Raw genomic sequence first — 22,557 nt, 5'->3', positions numbered from 1 at the left:
TTCCCCTGTCTTTCCAACTTTGATGTTTTTTTTTTCTCTTAGACACAGTTTTAGTCGTGGCCGTCACTCAGAGAGAAAGAATGTTGGATCTTGATTGTACCACTGACTGTACCACCTTTGCTGTGGGAACTGTCACTGCAACAAAAGGTCTGAAGGATTGGAAAGAAAATGTGAAGTCATTCTGCCCAGTTATGAAAATTGCTATGAATGCAAATCATCTCTAGCATTATATAAAGTGTTTTCCATTGAATGCCAATATGCCTTCAGTAGTGAAAGGAGGCAAATGGAGTTATTCACAAGGGACGGTCTTGATATGTTATGTTCAGTTTTGGGTTTTAACCTTAAACTAAGAAAGAAATCCATGTAAATATGTTTGAAACTCTAAGTGACCTACTCGCAACACGCTTTAGATTTGTTAAAAGATTTGCAAACCTTTTGATGGGTTTCATCTACTTTCCAGATGTCATCGTGGAAACGAATATAATATTACCATTTGCTATAAAAACTTCCTGCAGGTCTATTAACAACTTTCCCATGATGTAATTAGAAAAAAGGTGCAGTGTTTTCTTTGGCATCTGTGGGTAAAATGCTGTGCATACTTATACTGCTATAAACCCAGGGCAACTCAGTTCATTTTAATGAAGTTATTTTGGACTTAGTTCATGTGGAATTTGGCTATACCTTTATCTATAGCTGGATATCTTCCCTGAGGGGCAAATACAACAAAGGTTGTGCATTTTCTTTAGATTTCGTGTAAGAAGACACTGTTCTCAGTTTTGAGGATGTTGCTACTATTTTGACCAAGGGAAGCGCTGTAAAATCTCTTAAGTCCAGACTCAGCTAGGTTTTCGGATGTGTCCATAACTTGCTGGAGTAAGCTGGAGCATGTGCAAGTGCTGAAGTCAGGGCCTTCAAGCATCTCTGCTACACCTCTTATTCCCCTCTCTTTGCTAACCTGTTATGTGAGGTTCATGGTCGAGAACCATTTTGGAGTCTGATGCTGCGTTTCTATTACAAAATATTTATCTCCTCATTTGAGCCACCCAAAGTCTCTGGTAGTAGCAAGGTTGGTGCTAGTGGCAGTTTCTCTGTACCACTGCTGTAGGTGGATGACTTTGGACTTTGATACCAAGCTCAGGCACATTCATTACTGTTTCTCATAAAACACAAAAACTGCTTTGGACTTGAAATCTGCCTATCATTTCTCATCCGGAGAAGCCTGTACACAAATGGCCTTTGCATAAGGCCTTGTTGCCTTCTTTCTTTCTCTAAATAAATAACAAACAAAAAGAAAGGGAACTAGAAGGGGGGAAAATTAAGTTTTAATGGAAACACATTTCATCTTTTGTTTTCTGCTTCTCATAAAACATTAACATAGTAAACAAATTGATCTTTGCTCTTAAATTCCTTAATAACGTACAGTATTTTGAGTTTTATCATGGCTAAGGTATGGTTAACCCATGTTGTGTTGCTGGTCACATTCAAACCTCTATTGTCACAGTTCTTTGACATCAAACTACATTTTTTAAAATGAAAGTTGTAATGTAACCCACTTCTGTTCATAGACACCTTCGTTAAAAGGTCAACATTTTGGGGGGATGTTTCAATACATCAGTGGTAATGGTGTTTTCTGACCAAAACTACTTCTTCTTGGGACATAGTTCAAAGTCCATGCGTTTCTGTGGTCAGCCCCTGCTTTGTGCCATACAGTACCTTTCTGAATGCTGCTCCCCTGCATGAGCAAAGCTTTTATAGGATGCTCTGAAACGTTATATTCTAGACAGCTAATCCGATTGTAGGACTGTTACGATGGTGTTACAGTAGCTGACAAAGCTATTTGAAATAGGGGTATGTAAAAAAGAAGAGAAAGTGTCACTTTGGTCCACTTTTCAGAGTGGTTGGTGTTATAATATATAACCTTTTTTTTTCTTTTTTAACGCAGTGTAGTTCACAATAATTTAAAATACTCTATAGACATTTAAACGATATACAATAATATAACTTAATTGGATTCCTCAATTGTACTTAACAAATACTATTCTAATATATTTACAGTATCTAGTACCATAAGACTGTGCATTACTGTGCTTGGGAGCTTTATTTGCTTCCTGTCAAGAATGTAGTGAAAGTACAGTATATCACTATTATTCAACAACAATACCCATGAATTAAAGGGACTTTAAATTATACGGAGTGACTCTAGCATTTTCAGGGCCCCCTGTTGACTTCTGCAGAGTTGCACTCGTTCACACCGTGGCTGGTATTTAGAAACCAACAGCAACAACAACAAAAAATTAGCTCTTCAATTTTGGATTGCTCTGAGAGACTCATCAATGGGATCTGATTTTCAGAGGTAAGTGCTTGGGGTCAGAAAGGCAGGTCCACATGAGTGGTCAAATGAAGGTCCCCAGACGATGAGTTACTTTTGATAATGCAGGTCCATAAATTACAGAGGTAATCCCGGCTCATTCATATATCCAGCATGGGAGCTGGTGGAACTGTAGCTCCACCAGCCCCTTGCCCCAAGAGCACCATGTGGTGTGGCAAGTGCTCCCATGTCAGGTGGGGAGGGCTCATGGCTGTGCAGTCCCTCAATAAAAGCAATAAAATGATAAAAAAGCTAGAAATGCAGATATGCAGACGTTAGGAAATTTTTAATCCAAGTTTTCAGAAAATCAGGCAGGGAACCTTGCTACAGGCAAACATTTTTGTGATTAAATGTGCTGTGTTGTAAGTGGGCCTATCTGGCTCTTGGGGTTAAAACCGCTAGATTTTACAGTAGTAAAATATCTGAGGATTTTTTTTTAAATCTCTCATAGGGAGAAGGTGTGTGAATTATAATTGAGTGCTGGTGTAAAAAGTCAGCTTCTTTCTTAACATTCATCTATTTACCTGGGCCTACATTACTGCCAACCTTAGAATAATGACGACACAGACTAACACAAATTTTAGCTCTCTTATGCTCGTGAAGCCACCACAGCTCACAGGTTGCAGAAACCAATCTCAGCTACCATGTTTTTACTAACTTTTCAGTTCATACAGAGCATAAGTTATTTAAAACTGTTGGTAATATTAACTTTCAACCGTTAAAGGCAAAATGTAATGCTTGGAAGATCCTGCCAGTGCATTTAATGGCAAAGCAAAACCTTTGATATTTGTCAAAGCACATCTTTGTATCCTAAAACTCCCTACAAGGAGCTGAGGGCAGGTGCTTCATGCCTCAAGCCTGAGTGTAAAAAAAGTCATTCTTATTCAGGAGGCAAGCGGGAAAAGTCTTTATCAAGCATTTGTAACCACAGTTTCACGTGATCTTTTTTGCTCAGTTCTGGTAATTGCTTAAGGCCTACAGTAATTGAACTCTCTAATAGTGGAGTGACAACAGATCAGTAGCATTGAAGAACTTAGGGAGAACCAAATACAAAAATCATAAAGTCAGAGTTCCAATAAGTTTACATTTAGTACAGAATTAAGACATAGCTACCCGTTAGTGCTTAGAATTTTTTGATACTATTAAAAACATAAATAATTATTTTTAATGTTCATTCAAAGAGTTCCAGTGTCACTGGCAGTTGATGTAATTTTGCGAATGTTATTTTTTCAAACTGATAGTGGAGTATTTCCGCCATAGACTTTGCCTCCCTACCAGTTTTCTCTCTACCTGCTTTCTTAGAAATTTAGTTTTTTGCAGCAAGACTGCTGTGTTCTAGTCAGTGAAGATTTCATTTTCTTAAAAAAAAGTTTCTTTATTTGCACAGGGCTCCGTGTTTCTGTTGTTGTAAAATAGGAGAAAGTGTCTTTTTCTTTTAAATTCCATGGGAGCTGCAATGCAATCAGCTTCTCTGATATGTATAACTTAAAGCACTTACTAGGAGAACTCTACAACACCAGATCGTAGTTTAAAAAAAAAACAAACAAAAGAGAGAGAAAGTATCATGTGGTTATCAACATCACCTTAATCCTGTTGCCCTTGTTTCCAAAGCAGTTACAACCGCCAGCCAGCCAAAATGCACCATCCTTAGAAGTGTAAGTAGTGGGAGGGATTGGTTGTTGTGGTGTTGGTTGGTCTTTTTTTCCCAAAGAAGAGTAGATGTGCAAAATGATGCTGTCGTCGTTTGTTGTACCCCACTTTCTCCACCCGTGGTGATTTGTTCTGTTCATTTGCACGTGATGCCGTTATTTGCAGGTGAACACCTCTGTCCGCTCGCTACACGTGTTGCACTTCACAAAGCAGCACCAGTGGAATTTGCAATTGCATTGCCACACCTTGGTGTACTGGTGCGTGTTGTACCCTCTTCCACAGCACATCATGTCGCACCCGTCCGCGTTGGGAGAGGTACGGTTGCAGAGTCGTCCCTGGGTACCGACGCTCCCTGTGGAAGCATCTTCCTCACAGTAGTTGGGTGACTTTTCGATATACACTAAATCTGTTTCCATGGGTTTCTGGTAACTCTTGATCTGCTTGATCTTCAGGAAGGTTGGCTGCCTTAGTCTACTGGCTCGTACCACCTCCACCTGCACTGCAGCATTGTATTTCTCTTTCAAAATATATCCAATCTCTCTGAATTTAGGAAGCGTGGTCCAGCAGGTCTTAGTAGTACAGGAACCTGAAACTCCATGGCACTTGCACTCCAATTTCATTCTCTCTTCGAGAACCTATGTGTACAGACATTTACATACCGTTACTGCAGGAAAACAGTATTGCAGCCTTGCCTCAGTCTGAGTCTGTTCATATGGATATTCATTACTGCTGGTTGAAATTTTTTTAAATGCATGCTCATAAATCTTCTCACCTCCCAGCAGAATGCTTGTAACACATTTTGTTTTACATGGCGCTTGGTCAGAAGCACAGCATTTTGTAATTTTTATTAAAAAACATTTGCGTTCTGTTTCCAAATATTGAAGAATATTTACTTAAATTTCAGAAAACATGTCTTCAGAGCCAAAGTCATTATTGGGATTCCAGTAACTTAAAAAAATTTTTCAAACCATTTACATTTTGGAAACAGAAAAAGAAAAAGCATTTTAAGATTCAGAATATTTAATCTTTAATTGCTTTAAGTATTGTTCAAAGAATGTTTAAAAAATGTTAACCAGCTTTAATATCACAGAACAATACATACTCTGTGGCTGAATAGGCATTCATGCTCACTGCATAATTAAAAATTTTGTCTATATTAGCAGTAGTAATACCAACATACCTATTAACTATTCCACAGAGCACACCATCCCCTTTAAAAGCAGCACTCCTTGCAGTATCTAGCCCAAATATCAAGCAAATGTTCCAGCACAAATACATCTTTTGCACCAGGGCAATTATTGCACAATGTTAGAGGAAATAAAATCCCCTGAAGGGTCCTGCTAAGCTGTGAGCCAAAGAGAAGTGGAAGTATTTATTACTGCTATTGCTAGAGGATGTTAACCTGGAGGAGGTTTATCCAGCATCAAATAGTCCCTAGAAGGGACAAAAACTGGTGGGTGCTCGGGATCATGCTCTGCTTCCAACCTCCCACCTCCACTGCAACCAAGTTGCACCATGGCTGGCACATCCTTCCTGGCGTGCGCCTGGGGCAGGGCAAGCAGATGCCCGCCTGCTCCATGTGCTCAGCGGAGGGGAAACCGGCCTCACGGAAGCGCCTCTCTGTTTCTCTGCCCTCACGCTACCACTTAAGCCTGACCACAATTACACCCACAGTCATCATTAGCTTATGAAAATCAGGGCCTAAGAACAAAGCAAACTGATCTTTCCCCTTCGCAATGGGATGCTAACAAAGAAATATGAGCTACCGAGCTTGTCTTAAAGCATTACTGATGCTGCAGACCATCTCCTGTAGTGGTTTCATTGCTGATCCCAGAACATGACTGAAATGGGCAAAGGATAAAAGGGCCGAAATCTGAGTACAATGGCATAATGAAGTAGAAGGGAAGTAAAAAATGCTTACTGCCTAAGAAACTGGCCTTAAAATAAAAGCTGTACAGATCTGGTTATCCCTGCAAATAGAGGGCACCCTCCTGAGTTGTTCGAGTTTCACTTAAATTGTATGTTTTGTTTTTTCCCAAATTTCTGGGGTTTCAGTATTCAAGAGAATATTTGGTTTTGATTTGCTCTTGCCAACATACAGTAGCAAGTACAAGGTAGCTGATCATCTTATTCAAAAACATCTTAGACCTTCTTGATCCACAGGCTTTCCCAGGTCAAGGTTAAGTTAGCCTTTCAGAGGCAGAAAAGGTGATTTCCAGAAAGGTTTACTGGATTAGGGAAGAAGCTACTATAGCTGCAACTACTCTAAAAAGAAAATCAACAAGGCTATGATGAGCTACTTTTTATGGACACTGGAAAGGCCACTGCTCTCCAATAAACTGTACCACCTTTCTAGCTTCCTTACAGGAAAAAAAAATGCTGGAATACTTGATGCCTTCTGCTGTGGCAGCTGCATTCCAGTAGCAGTAAGTAGAGGGATGCCTTACGAAATACTCCAGGGTCTTTCAGGAGTCATCATCTGTCTCTACTTCATGCCTGTGCAGAAGAATGCCATTTTTCAAAGACCCCCAAAAAAAGATTCCTATCCTGTTCCACAAACAAAATGGGTTAAAATAATCTATCGATATTTAGATGTGCATGTATATATACATATAAACATATATGCATATATACATATGTTTATTTGTGTGTATTTACACACTTAAATTGCTTGTAAGTTTTTCTTGGTATTGCTGAAATACATTTTTTCCATTAGCCTGATTTCTACAGCTCTCTTTTTCAACCACTGGACAGCATACAGTTGCAGCCGCAAGCACTGCAGCAAAATCCATGACAAAATGTGGACAGTGACAACCTCCTCTACACGTTCACCACAAAGCACTGTAGAATCTAAGGACTTCTAGGAAAGCATTACCAAAAGGATAGATCTGCTCCTTTTCTCCCTAAGTAGTAAATCTTGGTGAAGAGCAATCTTGTGGTTTAGTACGCATTTTGTCAGGTTCTGCACGTGTTTGTGATGTCTGTTTTTTGGTTGAAAAGGTCAAGTCATTAACTTGCTCAGAGTGGGAGGAGGTTAAGCTTGTGAGGCTCCTTATTCTTGTGTGGGCTCAACAACCCTGGACACTGTTCCAAGGACCCTCCATCTCTGTCACTGAACTGATTCCCTCTACAACAGAAAGTGTCACTGTTCCTGAAAGACAAAGATATTACCCATTCTGGTGTCCTGGGTGATACCTTTGTGTATATATATTTATATATGGAGGCATGTGTGTGTGTGTGTGTGTGTGTTTGCCTGCACGTGTGCATTTGGTTGAGATGCTGCCATTTATACACAGCTCTTCCTGGCACCCTCTGTAGTACCTCTCCAGCAACTTCATCCTCAGTCTTGATTTCTTTTTGTTGTTGTTGTCTTTCTGAAGATCCACTTTCATGAGTCAATTTGCTATACAGAAATCTAATTTCACTGCTGTATTTTTTCAAAGTTTCCCACTGCTTATGATGGTGGAAGAACTTGCAAATGCAAGCCATACAGGCTCAAAAAAGCACAAGTTTCAAAAAGTATTAATTCATGATCCTGAAGCCAATCTTGCAGGTTTTGGTTTTTTTTTTTTGAAGGCTTCTCTCATGAATGTGGAATGCTTGGGGTTACAACACTGAGTGCAGGCCCAATCATCAGGTAGTTAAATTCCTGAATGCTATAATTTGTGTGCCCACAGTCAGCTGTGGGTATAGAATTGTGCCCAAAAACTTGGAGGTCAGGGAATACAAGGCCCAAACTAAGCAGATTCTAAGTAAGATATTTTTTTCCCTCTTTCCACCAAGATGCTGCAGAGCATTCCTCTTTGCTGGCAAGCCAGCACTCTCCGGCTTTCTCAGAGGTATGTCTGTAAAGCCCCATGAGGTGCCATGTGGAGGTCCCCGCATACGCCCTGGTGCTGCTGCTTTGCAGCTTACCGTGTAGATGGCAAGCTGCACCTTGCTGCGTGGTATCTTGAGCAGCTTTCCACTTGCTAGCAAGGTGCTACTGGACCTGGCGATGGTGGCAGGATTTGACCCTGTTCACTCAATGCTGTGAATGACGAGCAGCTAATGTTTTCCTTCCTAAATATCCCTCCAGCTCCGTATTCCTCAGCAAAATTCTCATCAAAGCTTTGACCCTGAGGCTTAAAGGTACTTATTTACTCAAATCTAATACATTATGCTGAGCTAGGTGCCTGATTAAAGATTGAAAATCATTAGCTCGTATGACCCACTCTCTCAGCAGTTTCATTTGTCATACGTCACTGCCTCGTATCTAATCTTGAATGGTTTACAGCAAGATCTACCTCCCAAAGCAAATTCTCATCGTTGGACTGTGCTGCCTCAGACTAATCGTAGGAACATTCCTTAGGTCCCTTTTCCACATACAAGCCCACTCCCACCCCAGTAACATCTTGCCAAGTAAAATTTTCTAACTACTGCTACTTTGTTAAATGAATTGTGAAATATAATGTTAAAACTTTCTTATCCCACATATTTTTATACCTATATAAATCATACACTGAAAATGCAGTTTGAAGGTTGTCCGCTGCCAGTTAAGTAGAAAAAGGCTTGCAAAGACTGAAATAAAACAAAATGATATGCATGAAAAGAAATTAATTTCTTCAAGTTCCATATCTAGACCCAACTGCATAACATCAGATACAGTTTCTGTACATATTAAAAATCCTATCTGGATAAAATATGGAAAAACAATAGTAACATTTTGTGTGTGTTTGTTTTGGCTTGCCTTTTCTGGTTTGTGTTTTCCTTAGTGGAAATGCACATTTCTGGACCATATGTTTAATGTAACAAAGTCCATATTACTTTTGACTGCCATATCAAATAGAAATAGAAGACTTTAGGAGTCTTCCTCCATCAAATATGCAAGTGAACAACATTTGTTTTGGGTAATACCAGTACCAAAAGAGATGAATCCTGCTCATAAGGTGTCACCACCCCTTTGATACTCAAGCAGCTGCAGCCGTGCAAGCCGGTGGTGTATGGGCACTGCCTCACCTTAGTCTCAGTGCAGCCTGGAGTCCACCACTGCTGACAAATGCTGATCTCATGGACCCATCTGGGAAACAAAGTTGGGTTTGTTTGTGTTTGGCTTTTCAACTCAAATAGCCAGAGGTGTACCTAACATTAGTACAGTGTAATACTACTCCTCTAATACAAATGTCCTAAAAATATTCTTCATTAGTAGCAGATCATAGAGCACAAAATTGAGCAGCTCATGTCATGTCTCCTCAGGTGGTGCCCAGCCCTGTGAAGAGAACACATGGAGCCAGTGGGAGAGGAATATGGGTGCTTCATATTTTTCTGAAATTTTTCTGATATTTTTCTTCATTTTATGCATAGCTGCATATTTTTCTTTCTGCTCCTCCCTGAGGCCATGCCGTCAAGTATCAAAACAGTATTTATAGTCTGTGGGATGGGAGATGAGGAACTGAATTACCGTACTCCCTCTCTTGTCACATCCCTAGTTTTCTTACTGTTTAGTTTGATGGGAGCAGGGAGCCTCTGCTTTGCAGTGGGTCAGTATCTAGCCAGGGAGATGGCTTTTCCCTGGCACTGGCCAGGGCTCAGCAGGCCTGGGGACCCTCTGCCATACAATTCACCTCCTCCTACCCTTCACCTGCCTCCTTAGGTAAGGCACCCACTCATGTAGTATTCCCACTGAATGCATTAAAAAAAACTGAAGGCGGCCCACTGCTCTCTTTACCCAAGTTCTCCTCTTGGCTAGCAGTAAAATAAGTTTGGGATTTTGAGAACTGCTGCCCACCAGGTGAAAGTCCCTACTATTATGAGGGCCTCTTCCCTACCTTCTAGAAGAGAAGAAAATAGCCACTAAGTTTGAGCAATAAACCACTGCAATGGATTAAAACTTTCTGAAATTTATTGTTCCGGTGACATGTTGCAAAAAGCAAAAATCTTGAGAATCATTCCCAAACCAAGTGCAATTGTAGTATTTCACTCTTATTTCTATGGAATTTGCTGTAAAGCTTGGTGGTAAAATTTTTAATATCATCTTAAAGAGTTAAAAATATTGCTGTTTTTATTTTGTCAGGCGGTATAGAGCTGTCAGGTTTGAGAGGGGGCAGTAATATTTTACTAGATGGATGTTATTTGTCTTGCATATATTGCATGGTATGCCTGGGCATGCGCATTTCTAGAATAAAACCTTTTAGCAAGTCCTAAAATATTTGGCTATTCCCCCCTCTAATTTTAAAGCAAAATGTTCAAAAAGTAGGATAGTACCAGATGTAGCTTCTGGCAGTCAATGTTAAGGGTGTGTTTCTGGAAGAAAAAATAGGCTAGTAAATCTAGCCCAACTGGAAGCAGGAGAACTATCCTCATGAGATTTTGAGCCAAAGCTTGCATATTCAGGACATATGGATAAGCATTAGTTATCCATCCAACCCACCCAAGCTGTAACACCAAACTTTTTGAAATTGGATTTATATCTGTCTGCAAATCAATTTAAGTGGGAAAGTGGAAAGTATGCCATGAAGCACAACTATTGAAAGCTTTTCTTTCATGAGTGCTCTCACAAGGGATATGCAGTGAAATAGTTTGTCTCTTTTAGAGAAAGAAACTTTCAGCAAATGATGGACTCGGGGCTGTAAAACCTGGAAAGTCACATTCTTTAAATCGCTGGAATGACTTAGAAAACAAAGTCACATTTTAAAGAATATTTTAGGATTAAAAGAGCACAAAATTAGTTGGCTTTCAGTTTTAAAACTGGGATTCAGCCTCCACTGTGACTTTGGAGCATTTCATCCAGAGTCGTCTTCTAGGGATGGCTTCTAATTTTTATGTCCTGTCAGGTGACAGTGAGAGCAGTTTGCAAGGTACCAGGGCATGCTGTGCATCTTGCAGAAGTGAGTGTATTAATTTAAGTATTTCATGTGGGGTGAAGTGAACTGACACTTTCTTACATATTTTATGCACAGACATTACATAAATATGTATAAATCTACATAAATAGGTACACATACACATAGCCTACATACATATATGTGTGTGTGCGTATATATAATGTGAATGGTGACCAACCAATTACCTCATTGGCTGTTCTACCACCAAAATTTGTCAGCAAAAAAAATCCTTCCCAGTACCACGGTCCTGGGGCACCAGGAACTGTGAGAACGAGCCATGGCTTAGATGGAAATGTTCTCCCAAGTAATTGAATAATGTCTTCTAAAGAGAGTCTGATTTTTTTTTTTGTCCCCACACTCTTTTTGTTTCAAATGTAAAATAAGATGATGTCATCTTCCAGGCATTCCAAAAAAAAAACCAAACAACAAGAAAAACTCATTGACATTACAAAGGAATAGATATTGGGATGGTACCAGGCTGAGCTGCTGGCAGTCAGTGTGATGGGTGTGTTTCTGGAAGGGATAGAAATAGGCCAGCTTTTTCTCCACATAACCACAGTCATTGTCTATCATAAGAGTCTAATTGATTGATAAACTGTTAGAAACATTTCTTTTCTTCTTTTTGGTAAAAGCTATGATCTGCTACTAATTTGTCAGCTTGTTCTTTTAGCTCCCCCCTTAAAAACAAACAAACAGAAAAACCCATTTTTATAATTGAGATTCCCCATGAGAGCTGGTCATTGTTTTGAAGCTTTCAACAAAATGTTAAGATTAATGGTGTGCATTCCCAGATGTTACTCTTTCTAAGTTAATTTATCCCAGAATAAAGATACTTGTTTCTAAAAATACATGGTAGAAAGCCGCCTCGTAAAACAGCATCAAAGCTTACTTGGTTTTGTTGGTATTTAATTTTTCATTACTCTATCAAAGTTTTGCCCACAGATCTCGCTGTAATCATTCAGATTTGCAACAAGCCATTCTTTCAGTAATGTTTGAATTAGACTTACACTAGTCTTCCTTTGGGGGCTTGTTTTCATTTACCACACTTGTACTTTCCATCCTGAATCATAGCGGCCATTTAATAACTGATGGTGAAGTTAGCTACTTCGCTCTTTTACGCAGCATGGCGCTGTTTTGCCGCAAAGCATAAATCTTCCATCAGTAGCACCTCATGTCACCAGGAATTGCTAAGCATTCGTTTCTTCCAAATGGCACTGATGGCAAGTTTGTTATTTTGTCACTGGTGCTGTTCATTACAAAGTTGCTAGAAACCTCACAAATTTGCCTATTAACTGAAAAAAATCTTGGAAATGCAATGCAGAGCAATTAGGGGCTGCATTCTTTCCAGAGTCATCAGAAATTGCCTGAAAAGCCTAAATATCATCTGTTTTCAAGGATGTACTTTGTCAGAGTGTTGTGCTGAGCATCTCAGCTCCAGTCACAAAGAGCCCCCAAAACTTTCCCCCCCATCTGTTTGCAAAGTTTGTGCAATTATTTATATAGCGTGCTGGTTTTTCCTCAAAGAGAAATTCCTAAGGACTTTATTTTTAACAACAGTGAAATACCAGCAGGCTGCCTTTTGAGAACATCCCTATGAGAGCAAAACATTATTGTCACTGCTATAGTTACAAATGCTTCTGACTCCCAGGCACATCTGGGTCAAGTGCTGGAAAAGATTGAGGATGGGCAAAATTCCTGCCCTGGGGCATGAAAAATTCTGTGTGATTGTATAAGAAAGCATCCAAATAATTGCTCTGGGGGTAAAAGTGCTGGTCAGAGTCCTGGATAATGATCCTAGCAATGATCTTCTGGGCACCTGGCAGAGGTCTAGTGAGGTCATCAGGGGCCTTCCACTGACTTCAGAGAAATTTGGAAATAACTATAGGTGGGGTTCGGAGCTCTTTGCATCCTTTTTTCTTCGTGTTTCTGTATTAGGAGACTCTGGGATTTAAAGAGAAGACTAAAATGAAGATAGCAGATTTATTGGCTAATTATTATTGGTCTTATCTAACTTAAAAAGCCAATTCAGTATGAACTAAGCCAGGACTGAAAAAGAACTCTGAGCCTTACAGTTACAGGTGTAAATGTGGGGTGTTTTTTAATAGTGAAAGTTCTGTGAAATATAAGACCTTGGGAAATGGACCGACGTTCATAAAATCAAATTGTTGGATTTTTTTTCACTGTACCAGTTTTGATAAGATTGAACTGTAACTAAGAAATATTTTAATGGTTGGCAGAATCTCTGTAGGAAGCTACAAAAGCATGTATTTCCTTTACTGTCTTGGCATTCCCGCCCCAAGGTTGTAAAGGTTATTTGAGAACTTCTGAAACAACAAAGAATTAAATAATATTCTGAGTTGCCTGTGGTCTCCTCCTTACCTCTTACTCCTATTCATAACAAGGGAAAAATTACCTTACTTTTGTTCTTAATAATAGCAGTCATGAACCAGAAGCTTGGCTCCAAACTGTTTGCAAATTTCAAGAGAAGCCTCATGCAGAGCAGCAGGACAGTACTGACAGTCTTACTCAGAGAGGTATAAGCGTTTCCCAGTTATATTGTGAAATTTTGGAAGGGGAAAGGGGTAAGGTGGAGGTTCAGTGTTGTGATTCAGCAAGTGTCCAAGCATAAATGCAGTATTTCTGACTTGAGTGTGAATAAGGACCGTGTGGAGTATGTCAGAGTGACATCCACACATACGCAAAACTTCCTGGTTTCTGATTTTGTTTCAGGCTCACAATCCAGGTTTATGCAGGATTCCCAAAACTGCCCAGTTTCAGGTGGATGTTGGTCAGATTTCAAGTTTGCCTGGATTCTCAGAAGGGATTTGTGATTTTACGTTGAAATTGAACAAAACTCTGTGGCTGCTTTCTTAAAGGTCCAACCGAGAAAACAAAGAAAACATACTCTCGTTTCCAGAGTTCTGTTCTAACCTTAAGTTTCAGTCTCACAGTCAATATGTCTAATTTATACAAATAGCAGATGATCTCAGATGAACAAAAATCACTAAGTATTATATACTGTACAACTTTGCATATTCATTTCATGGGAATGTATGGAATTATTACCAACATTATTTCTAAGCATGACCCCCAAACCATCTTTTATATGAGCGCATTCCTCAGGATTTGATGGATTGTACTTAAAAACAAAAAGAAAAAGCTGCACCAAATCCTTTCAGTCATCCTTATTTTTTGAAAGTGATATGATGCATTAATGCTTACAATGAAAATATATGGGTACAAATAACACCTGAAAATTGCCAACAACAAAAAAGTGGATAAATTCCAAAATACTATTTATAAAAAAATTTACTTGGAAAAAACCCCAACCCTATGTTGTCAGTATTTACAAGCCTTTTTATTCCTGTCTCAAAAATGTGAAAGTAAGCTTTATAATTTGGTTTTGCAAGAACATTTGCAGAAAGTTAAGTTTTTAGAAGTGTTAAAAGAAATATATTTGCATGAATGCTACTACCAGAAGTATCTGTAAAAACACACACTTTTTTGGTTTATGTCCCCCTGCTTATGAAATTCTGATGAAGAGTATAAATATAATTAGCGTAACAAGGATCAGCAATGTGGTCTAGTGGTTACTGGACTATATTTACAACCGGGGGACCTGGGATCCGTGCCTGGCTCAGATACTGAGTCGCCTTCTGTCTTTGGGCAAGGGGCTTCACTATTCTCCATCTATGCATACGCTTTTGCTCTTTTGTCCTTTTTTCACATCTAGACTGTGACATGTTCAAAACAGGACATGCATCAGCATCTCTGTGGGGGTGGCACAGTGCCCACCACAGTGGGTTGGCTGTTTAAGCAGGGATCATAATGCATCTAGCAGCAATAAATGCTCCATTGCAAGTTTAGCATGTGACTTCCATCTTATTTTGCATCCACATGCAATGCATGATGCCAAGGTGAAATGTCCAGGCTAAGAGAAGTGATCAGACCTGGAGCCAGTCTTCCAAGCTGCAGTACAGCAGTATGAGGTGTTCTTACCCTCTAAACAGAGCAAGTTTGGGGAAAAAAAAAGACTGTGCCCATCCTAAGGACGTTTTTCGGTCTGGCTCTTCAGTCAGCTGTCTCCTCCACATCTGGAGACCTCAGTATCGAGCATCAATCCAGTATTGATCCTGTCTCTACACTTGAGATCGTGCCCCCTAACTGGTCTCTTTCACCATGCTGATTTTATATAAAACTTCCATCCCAATGGATAACTGCCCATACACCACCTTCAGTTTCAGCGCACAACCAACTGCAATCCCCAGGAGGTTTTGTTGCATGGACTGGGTGTTAAGAAGCATTCTCCAAAATGCAGGCAGTGACATAATTGTACTGCTTCTGTCACTGCCCATTCAACCATCTCTGCCCACCTCAGCATCTAGTGCTCGGTGTAGGACTGAAAGCACACACTGGTTTAGAGGAGGAAATTTCAGTCTAACTTTGGGGGCTAGGTGCGGAGGAGTCATATATTGGAGTCTCCTACAACACTGGAGGGTAGAAGCAGCATTTTTTTAACCTGGGGGAAAACACTTTGAAGGGTATAGTAAAATCTCTCCTGAGGTAGGCATGTACAATGCAGAAAGATTTGTTAAATTTCTTAAAGGGCAAGATCTGAGCACTATGAGGATTGTTATTCAATGGACATAGATCAGCGTAGCTCCATGATGTTTATTGTTTCCATTGCAAGCAATATAGTCATGGTTGTAGACATGAAACTTTTTCTTCTTCCAAAGTGACACTTATGCAGCCGTTTGTAGCCCGCAAGTGAGAAACAGACAGTTATGCATTTGCTATGAAGTGTGTATTTCATTAGAGCTGTGGTCAAAGTGTTTTGGTTTTGGATGGACTAAATATCTGCAAGTCTGTGGGAGTTCAGCAGTGCAGAAATTCAGTCCAGTCTTATCACAAGCCCCGACATCTCTTGCTAGATATTTGCAAAGGAGATGAAAAGCAAAGGTTTATCATTATGCCAAACAGCTCCAACAAAGTCATCTCTGTTATCAGTGGGACTGGAAAGAAGGCTTAGGAAGCAGAAATATTTAGAGCAGCATCTATAATACATGGCCCACTCTGAATAAAAAGAAACAGCAACAAAATGTAAACATTAGATGCCATCAGGTAGCTTGATGTGGGTGTGGGATAACAGCAGAGAGAGAGGGGTAAGTTCTCAGGGAGTGCCTCCTGCCACCAAGCCAGCCTCCCCCCGTCCTCCAGCACACACGTTTCCCCATCCCTCGTCCTTTCTGGAATACCTTTCTTCCAGCCTCATTGTTGTGCAAGTTCATCAGCCTCCGTGCATTCTTTTTGATTTCTCGGGCATCAACAAACCTCCGGGAGAACTCAATGCCGTATCTGATATCCGCAGAGCAGCCTCCCCACTTCCATCCCTCCTCCTGGTTGTAGTAGCCCTGTTTCTCTCGGTCACAGCCACAATTGCTGAGGTTGCCCTGGCTGCAGGCGGCCGTGACAGCGTGCGCAACCCCGGCAGCAGTAATGGCATAGGTGAACGCAGCTTCCCTGCTTCCTGTGGAGACAAGCCAAAAGCTGATGTGTTGGCAGAAAGGCAGCACTTACTAAAGAAAGTACACATATTATCTACAGCAAGGGTATCAGGCAGGAATGCAAGGAGGGCATTACTTCTGGTGGATAATTCTCGTTCTTACAGGATTACTTACATATTTAAAATGCTTGGCTCAACTGGAGCATATTACTCCAGGTAAGACCAGCCATACGACAGTCCCACCTAACCCCCCTTCACCAGAGGGGAATTTGGCAATGAGTCTGGACAATGGTGAGAAGAGGCAACACAATTCATTTTCACACTGTCTAGTCAGGTCTGCAATCTGAAATTTATCTCTAGCAGATGAGTAATAAGCAAGTCCCTGGCAGCAGTGCTCCCTGGAAAACAATGGTTACCTCTGAACGTTGGCACTGCATGGAAAAAGAAAAGTGTTCAGACAACGTGAGAAGCACCAGACCCTTTCAGATGTGCAAAAGGAAACAAATGGGAAAGATTGTTAATCTTGTTAATTTAGAAATTGTTAATTATCAATCTTGTTAATTTATAAATGCTCCAGTAGTGACCAGCAGTGTTTCTGAGTGTAAAGTGTTGCAAAATGGCCTATAGAGACAAGAGCTGGGTAGGTTTTGTTTTCTTTCAAGGTGAAGTAGAGGCTACCCCTTTCCCTTCCTGACTTCCCTTGTGTATTAGTTTTGCTGAAATGACCCTTTTCCACTCCCACCTGGACTCAAACCTCTGCTTTACCTTGGCTACTGAGCATACAGTGGGCATGGAAGTGCTGTGGCAGCATTATCGCCTCTCCAAAACAAGTGAGATACTATCATAGAAGCACAGTCTTTTTTAGAAAAAAAAGTCTTTTTAGAAAAAAAGTTCTTTTTTTCCTATGATGCCAGTAGTTGCCAAGGTTCCTCTTTCCCAGTTCCATGTTAGAGCTGTTGATATGGAGTATATGAAGAGTGGCAAATAAACCCCCTTTCTTTACTAGACACTGGTTGGCCATGGTGCCTGTGGGATGCACACAAGCAAGGGGATGCAGAGGCAGAATGACTGAAAGGGGTGCTACAGCCCATTCCTGCTCTCACATGAGACTGCACTCTGTCACTGACTTAATGTAAGGGCTGGATCACGGCCCTTGGTGGTTTGCTCTTCATATTATAAGGTTTCCTGACAAGTTCCCTTCTCAGTGATATCACCATTTCCCTCTATGTGTTTATCTGGTGATAAACAGATGATCTTGTAATACTACAGCCAAGGAATAACTGTAAAGAATTTGCAGAAATTTGCTGAAATGCTTTAATGACCGCACACAGAGCTTTAACATCATTAATGGGTTTGGGAAGGAGAAAAAAGAACACATTTTCCGGAGGAGAAAAAAAGCCCAAAAAGCTTAGAAGCTATTTTTAATTTTTTATTTTAGGATTCACAGATATCAACTGTTCCGGAATGACCAGTGCATGGTGTGGGGGCTTTTATGTTTTATATTTCTTATTTTCATAGACAGTTTCCTGAAAGGTTACACTGCTGCCAGATATAAGAAAGATCCTACAGGAAACAATCATAAACTGGCTTTTGGCACCATTTACTTGTTTCTCCGAAGCAATAAAAGAGAAGCTTAAGGTAAGAGGAAAATAAAAGCGTGCTGTGTTCTTCAAGTACCAAGAAGGTTAACCTGACTTGTGTATTGAGTACATCACGCAATAGAAGGACTGACTTTGCTTTCAGACACAGAAGTGTTTTTTTGGGGTGTACGATGTGTGTAGTCTGGTTCAGTGGTTCCCAAACCGTGGTCTGCAGAACACTGGTGGTCCAGGAGGCCATGGTAAAGGGTTTGCAGCTAATCCACAGAGCCATATTAAACACTGTTTTTAATAGTGTTTTCAATTAAAAGTTTGATGATAATGATGCCTGGTGGTCCGCAAAAATTCTGAGGGTTGATAGAAATCCAAAAAAGTTTGGGAACCTCTGTTCTAGTTTTTAGTGTGTTCTCTAAAAACACATATCGATACTCATTCCTCTCTTCTTCACCCCCCAGCTGAAGTCAAAGTTGAGACCCATGTTTTAAAAGATATCCTGTTGACTTACACAATTTCTTTCTTCATCTTTCAAAACAATCCCTTCTTAATCTATAAATTGAAAGATTGGAATATGAGATATAATAGAAACTACATTTCTAGACACGTTTTCCTTCCTCTTCAGGATGAGAGTAAATGAGAGTACAAAATCAGACCCAGGAAACTTTTTCAGTTCAAACACCTTCGAAACACATGTAAAAATGCTTATAAACAAGCAGAAACATATTCCTAACAGGGAACATAGCAGCTGTGAGCTACAGTTCAGTAGATTTACTCACAGATTAACCAGAGAGGGGTTGCTTACATTTTATGCTTAAGCTCAATGTATTCCACATGTATCCAGGGAATAAGATAAGCCATTTTATCATGGCCACTGGGTCTGGTACCTGTCCGTGAGTTTTCACACAGTGCTTCCTTTGGTCAGTTTTGTAAAACTAAAGAAAATCCTGTCTTTATCTGCCTTTCGCTCCCCCTCATTCCCATTATAGCCCTGATTACCTTCAGGAACAGAGGAAAATATCTTTCCTTTACCCACTCAAGAGCTATAGCAGTGATGGAATCATCTCAAGTCATGGGGTAATGCTAAATGGAAACTATATTGACTCTCTGAAGAGATTGCTCTTCTGTTTCAATGCACCTCTAATATACAAAGGGCTCAGAAATAAGATCTGGCTTGAAAAATCAGGTTCCTTTTGCAAGTTAGTTTGTCCTGCTAAGAATTAAGGTTTTTTGGTTTTAGGTTTTTTTAACTAGAGGATATTCCAAAACTTGTCTTGAACTTCAGTGTAAGCATTACCTCAGCAGTTCTCTAAAGTCCTAGGATCAGTACAGTCTATCAGAAAATGCTGATGGAGGAGGGAGGGGAACCTCTATGCTCAAATAATGTGTCTGCTGTACACAAAGCTTTCCATTAGCATGTCATCACTTGGAATCAGTTCTAAGCAAGTCTTTGTTAGGCAGCTAGAAGTTTTTAAGTAATGATTGCTGTGATACCTGAAGGGAGAACAATAATCTCATTTTACAGAATTTTCTGAGATTTCAAAAATATTCTTGTTCTGCAGCGAAACAGAGGCAAGTCTTTCCAGAAATGTTCATAAATGGAGAAAGATTATAAACAGCAGATCTGGGATTTGACCCAACTTTGAAGCTTGATTTTTGTTTTCCAGTGACTATCCTTGTCACCTAGTTATTTGGCCCTATATATGCTCACTATCTATGTCTCAGAAGAAAAAACCTTGTTTGACTTTTTAATGTTTTCTGTCATGTACACCAGAATAATTTTGTTGAGATTTTATTTTGGTGGAAAAGACACTTTTTTGTGCCACCCCTGGATTCATCCACTTCCCTTTTAGAAATGCCTGCTTTGGTGTCAAAGACGACCGTTCTGATTTAATTCCCAAAAAGTAGAATGAATGTTTTCATGAGTAACGTGAATGTTACTCTGTCTGATCTCATAACCGTCTGATCTGATAACTGTCTGATCTAATAACTCCGATAGGAGACCACTGCCAGTACTAATTGAAATGAAGCCTTTTGTCTTTGGTGAAGGTGCTGAAGGTCACTTCTTGCAACGTGCCAGGCCATGAAATAAGTCTTGCCTGTGGTCTGCTGGCCTGAGTTGCTGCCATTTGCCTGAATTCATTTGCACTCTGACTGAGGGCTGTATTTTAAAACTGCTCTAATACCCAGTAATGCAGGCAGCTGCTGCTCAGGCAGACAGATATTGGATCACTGCTTCCTAAAATGAGTGATTTCTGGCAGGTAGGGTGAGAGGAGCCTGTTGTTGGCGTCGTGGAGCAGCCTATACTTTACCATAATTTAGATGTCATCTCTGAGTAAGTTTTAGACTGCTAACTGAGCACTAAACTTAGTATGGTCTGATGTAGAAATTATTACAAGTTCCATAATTGCTATAGTTTACTACATGCTAACATGCACATATTCAGCAGCGTGTTGTCAACATGTAACCACAATCAGCTGAGAATCACTTATGCTAAATACATATTTTGATCATGCAGCTGTGAGTACAGGGTTAAAGATTTAACTGTTTCATAGTTATAAGCAAGGCGTCTATTTTTCTGAGTAACTATATGAGAATATTGTTATTCCACACAACATTCTGAAATGTCTTATGTCAGCAGCTAGATGAATAAGACTGCCACTGAATGTCAGCTGTTACAACTGTAATTTAACTTGAAATATCAAACTGTAGAATATACACTGTTTAGCCAGTAATTTGCTAAATCTTGGATCAACAATGATTAAAAAAAATACTACACGCTGCTGTTAAACAAAACAAATTCCTCGTACTTACACAAGACACCAGACTGATTATATGACACAATGCAGTATAGGTCAGTGGGGAGAAGAAATGAACCACAGCAGAAGTTTGATTTTTTTTTTTTTTTTTTTGCCAAACCTATCCTTTTCAACAAGCCTTCTTTTGTAAGTGAAAGCGGAAGACACATTGAAGTATTTTTTATGGGCAAAAGAAAATAGATACATCTCTATGAGTAAACTAAAATTCAGACAACAGCACCCTAAATAGGGTTGGATGAAGACTTTTACAGACAAGTTTAGTTCCTTTGTAATGGTGTATTTTACTCAATGCACTTATTAGGAGTTCTGAAGGCAAATAGTACAGGCTCTTCTCTTTGGGTTCGATCCAAGGTCAGTACAAGTCAGTGAGTTTTTCTCACTGTCTGGAGCAGATCCTTTCTCTGTTTGCATTTTCAGTGTAATTAATTTTGGTCTTCTTCGTTTGTAGTCTAAAAGCAGGGATTGGTTTAATTTCTCTGTCCCTCTAATTTACTATACCTGATGCTGCATGTCAGAACTACAGACTACCGAAATCACTTTATACAAGCAGAAAAAGCACCATAGAAAAGCAAGGCTGGCAGAAACCGCGGGAGAGTCTCTAGACCATCCCTCAACCCTAATGTAGGCAAATAACACAGGTATCCTTCATGACAGCTTTTTATTTATCCTGTTTCTAAAGATCTTCAGTGTTGGGGATTCCACAGTCTATTCCAGTGACTCGGGACCCCTACTTGTACATAGTTTACTAATATTAACCTGAAACTGTCTTACTGCATGCAAACCCACTGCTTCTTTCTCTACAGAAGCTAAGAACCAATTGCTCCCTTCTTCTAGCAGCAGCCTTTAAATATTTAAAGAATGCTACCCCTTTCTACATGTGTTCTATCGTCAGTCCTTGCAGAGCAGTTTCAGGAGCTCTGATCATTCCCCCTGCTCTCCCCAGGCTCTCCCAGTAGGCTGGCCTGTGCGTTGTGGTGTGGTGCTGGAGATGCGGCAGGGAGCTCCAGCTGAGGCTTTGTCTGCTTGGGGCTAGAGCAGAAGGAGCACTTCATATGTCTCACATGCTACACTCCTGTTTATTCATGCCAGCATAGTGTTTTCACAGCAGCAGGACATTTTTGACTCTTACTCAGTTTGCAGTCGTCTTCTGTGCAGCTGCTATCACACCAGATGTTTCCCATCTTGCATTTGTGCAGCTAATTATTCCCACGTATAGATCCCCATGTATTTGTCTTTCTAATTTGCCTCCTCTTTCTTTTTCTTTTTTCTTTTTTCTTTTTTCTTTTTTTCCTTTTTACTTTTTTCGTTCTTTTCCAGACCACCACTCCATCATCATTTTCAATTTTGACCCAAACATCCTCCAGCTTCCTTGCAGCCCCTCCCAGCCTGATATCACTTATAAATTCAATGTGCACAGCTTATTCCCTTGGTCAAGTCAAGAGTACAGTACTGACTGGTACCAGATCCAGCACAGATCACAAAGGAAACCCAGTTAGTACATCCTTCCATTTTGATAACTACCCTGCAAGTACAATTTCCAGATAGTAGTACCCATTTGGTTAGCCTTTCTTTAGTTTTCTTATGAGAAAGTGTCATAAGATATAAAGCAGTGTCAAAAGCTTCATTTAAGTCTGAGATATATGGTATAAACTACTTCTTCTCAGCCTCTGAGGCCCTGGGTGGTAAAAGAAGGAAATTAGGTTGCTTTAACATGATTTGTTCTTGACAGATCCTTGTTGACTGTTACTCATCTCCTTGTTC

General features: G+C 40.0%; 1 protein-coding gene across 2 annotated transcripts in view; it reads right to left on the bottom strand.

Moving 5' to 3' along the window:
• Positions 1 to 1,301: 1,301 nt before the first annotated feature.
• Positions 1,302 to 22,557, bottom strand: part of WNT7B (Wnt family member 7B) — a 90,805-nt gene continuing 69,549 nt past the window's right edge. For both annotated transcript variants that reach the window (XM_075112474.1, XM_075112464.1), the window contains exons 3-4: positions 16,137 to 16,408; positions 1,302 to 4,653 (exon numbers count right to left, since the gene is read on the bottom strand). In XM_075112474.1, the coding sequence (XP_074968575.1) occupies positions 4,174 to 4,653; positions 16,137 to 16,408 (752 nt within the window). In that variant the 3' untranslated portion in view covers positions 1,302 to 4,173. The remainder of the gene's footprint in view (positions 4,654 to 16,136; positions 16,409 to 22,557) is intronic.

This window comes from Phalacrocorax aristotelis, chromosome 1, assembly GCF_949628215.1.
Source record: "Phalacrocorax aristotelis chromosome 1, bGulAri2.1, whole genome shotgun sequence".
Classification (NCBI taxonomy): Eukaryota; Metazoa; Chordata; class Aves; order Suliformes; family Phalacrocoracidae; genus Phalacrocorax; species Phalacrocorax aristotelis.
This window is presented reverse-complemented; position numbering and strand designations above follow the sequence as displayed.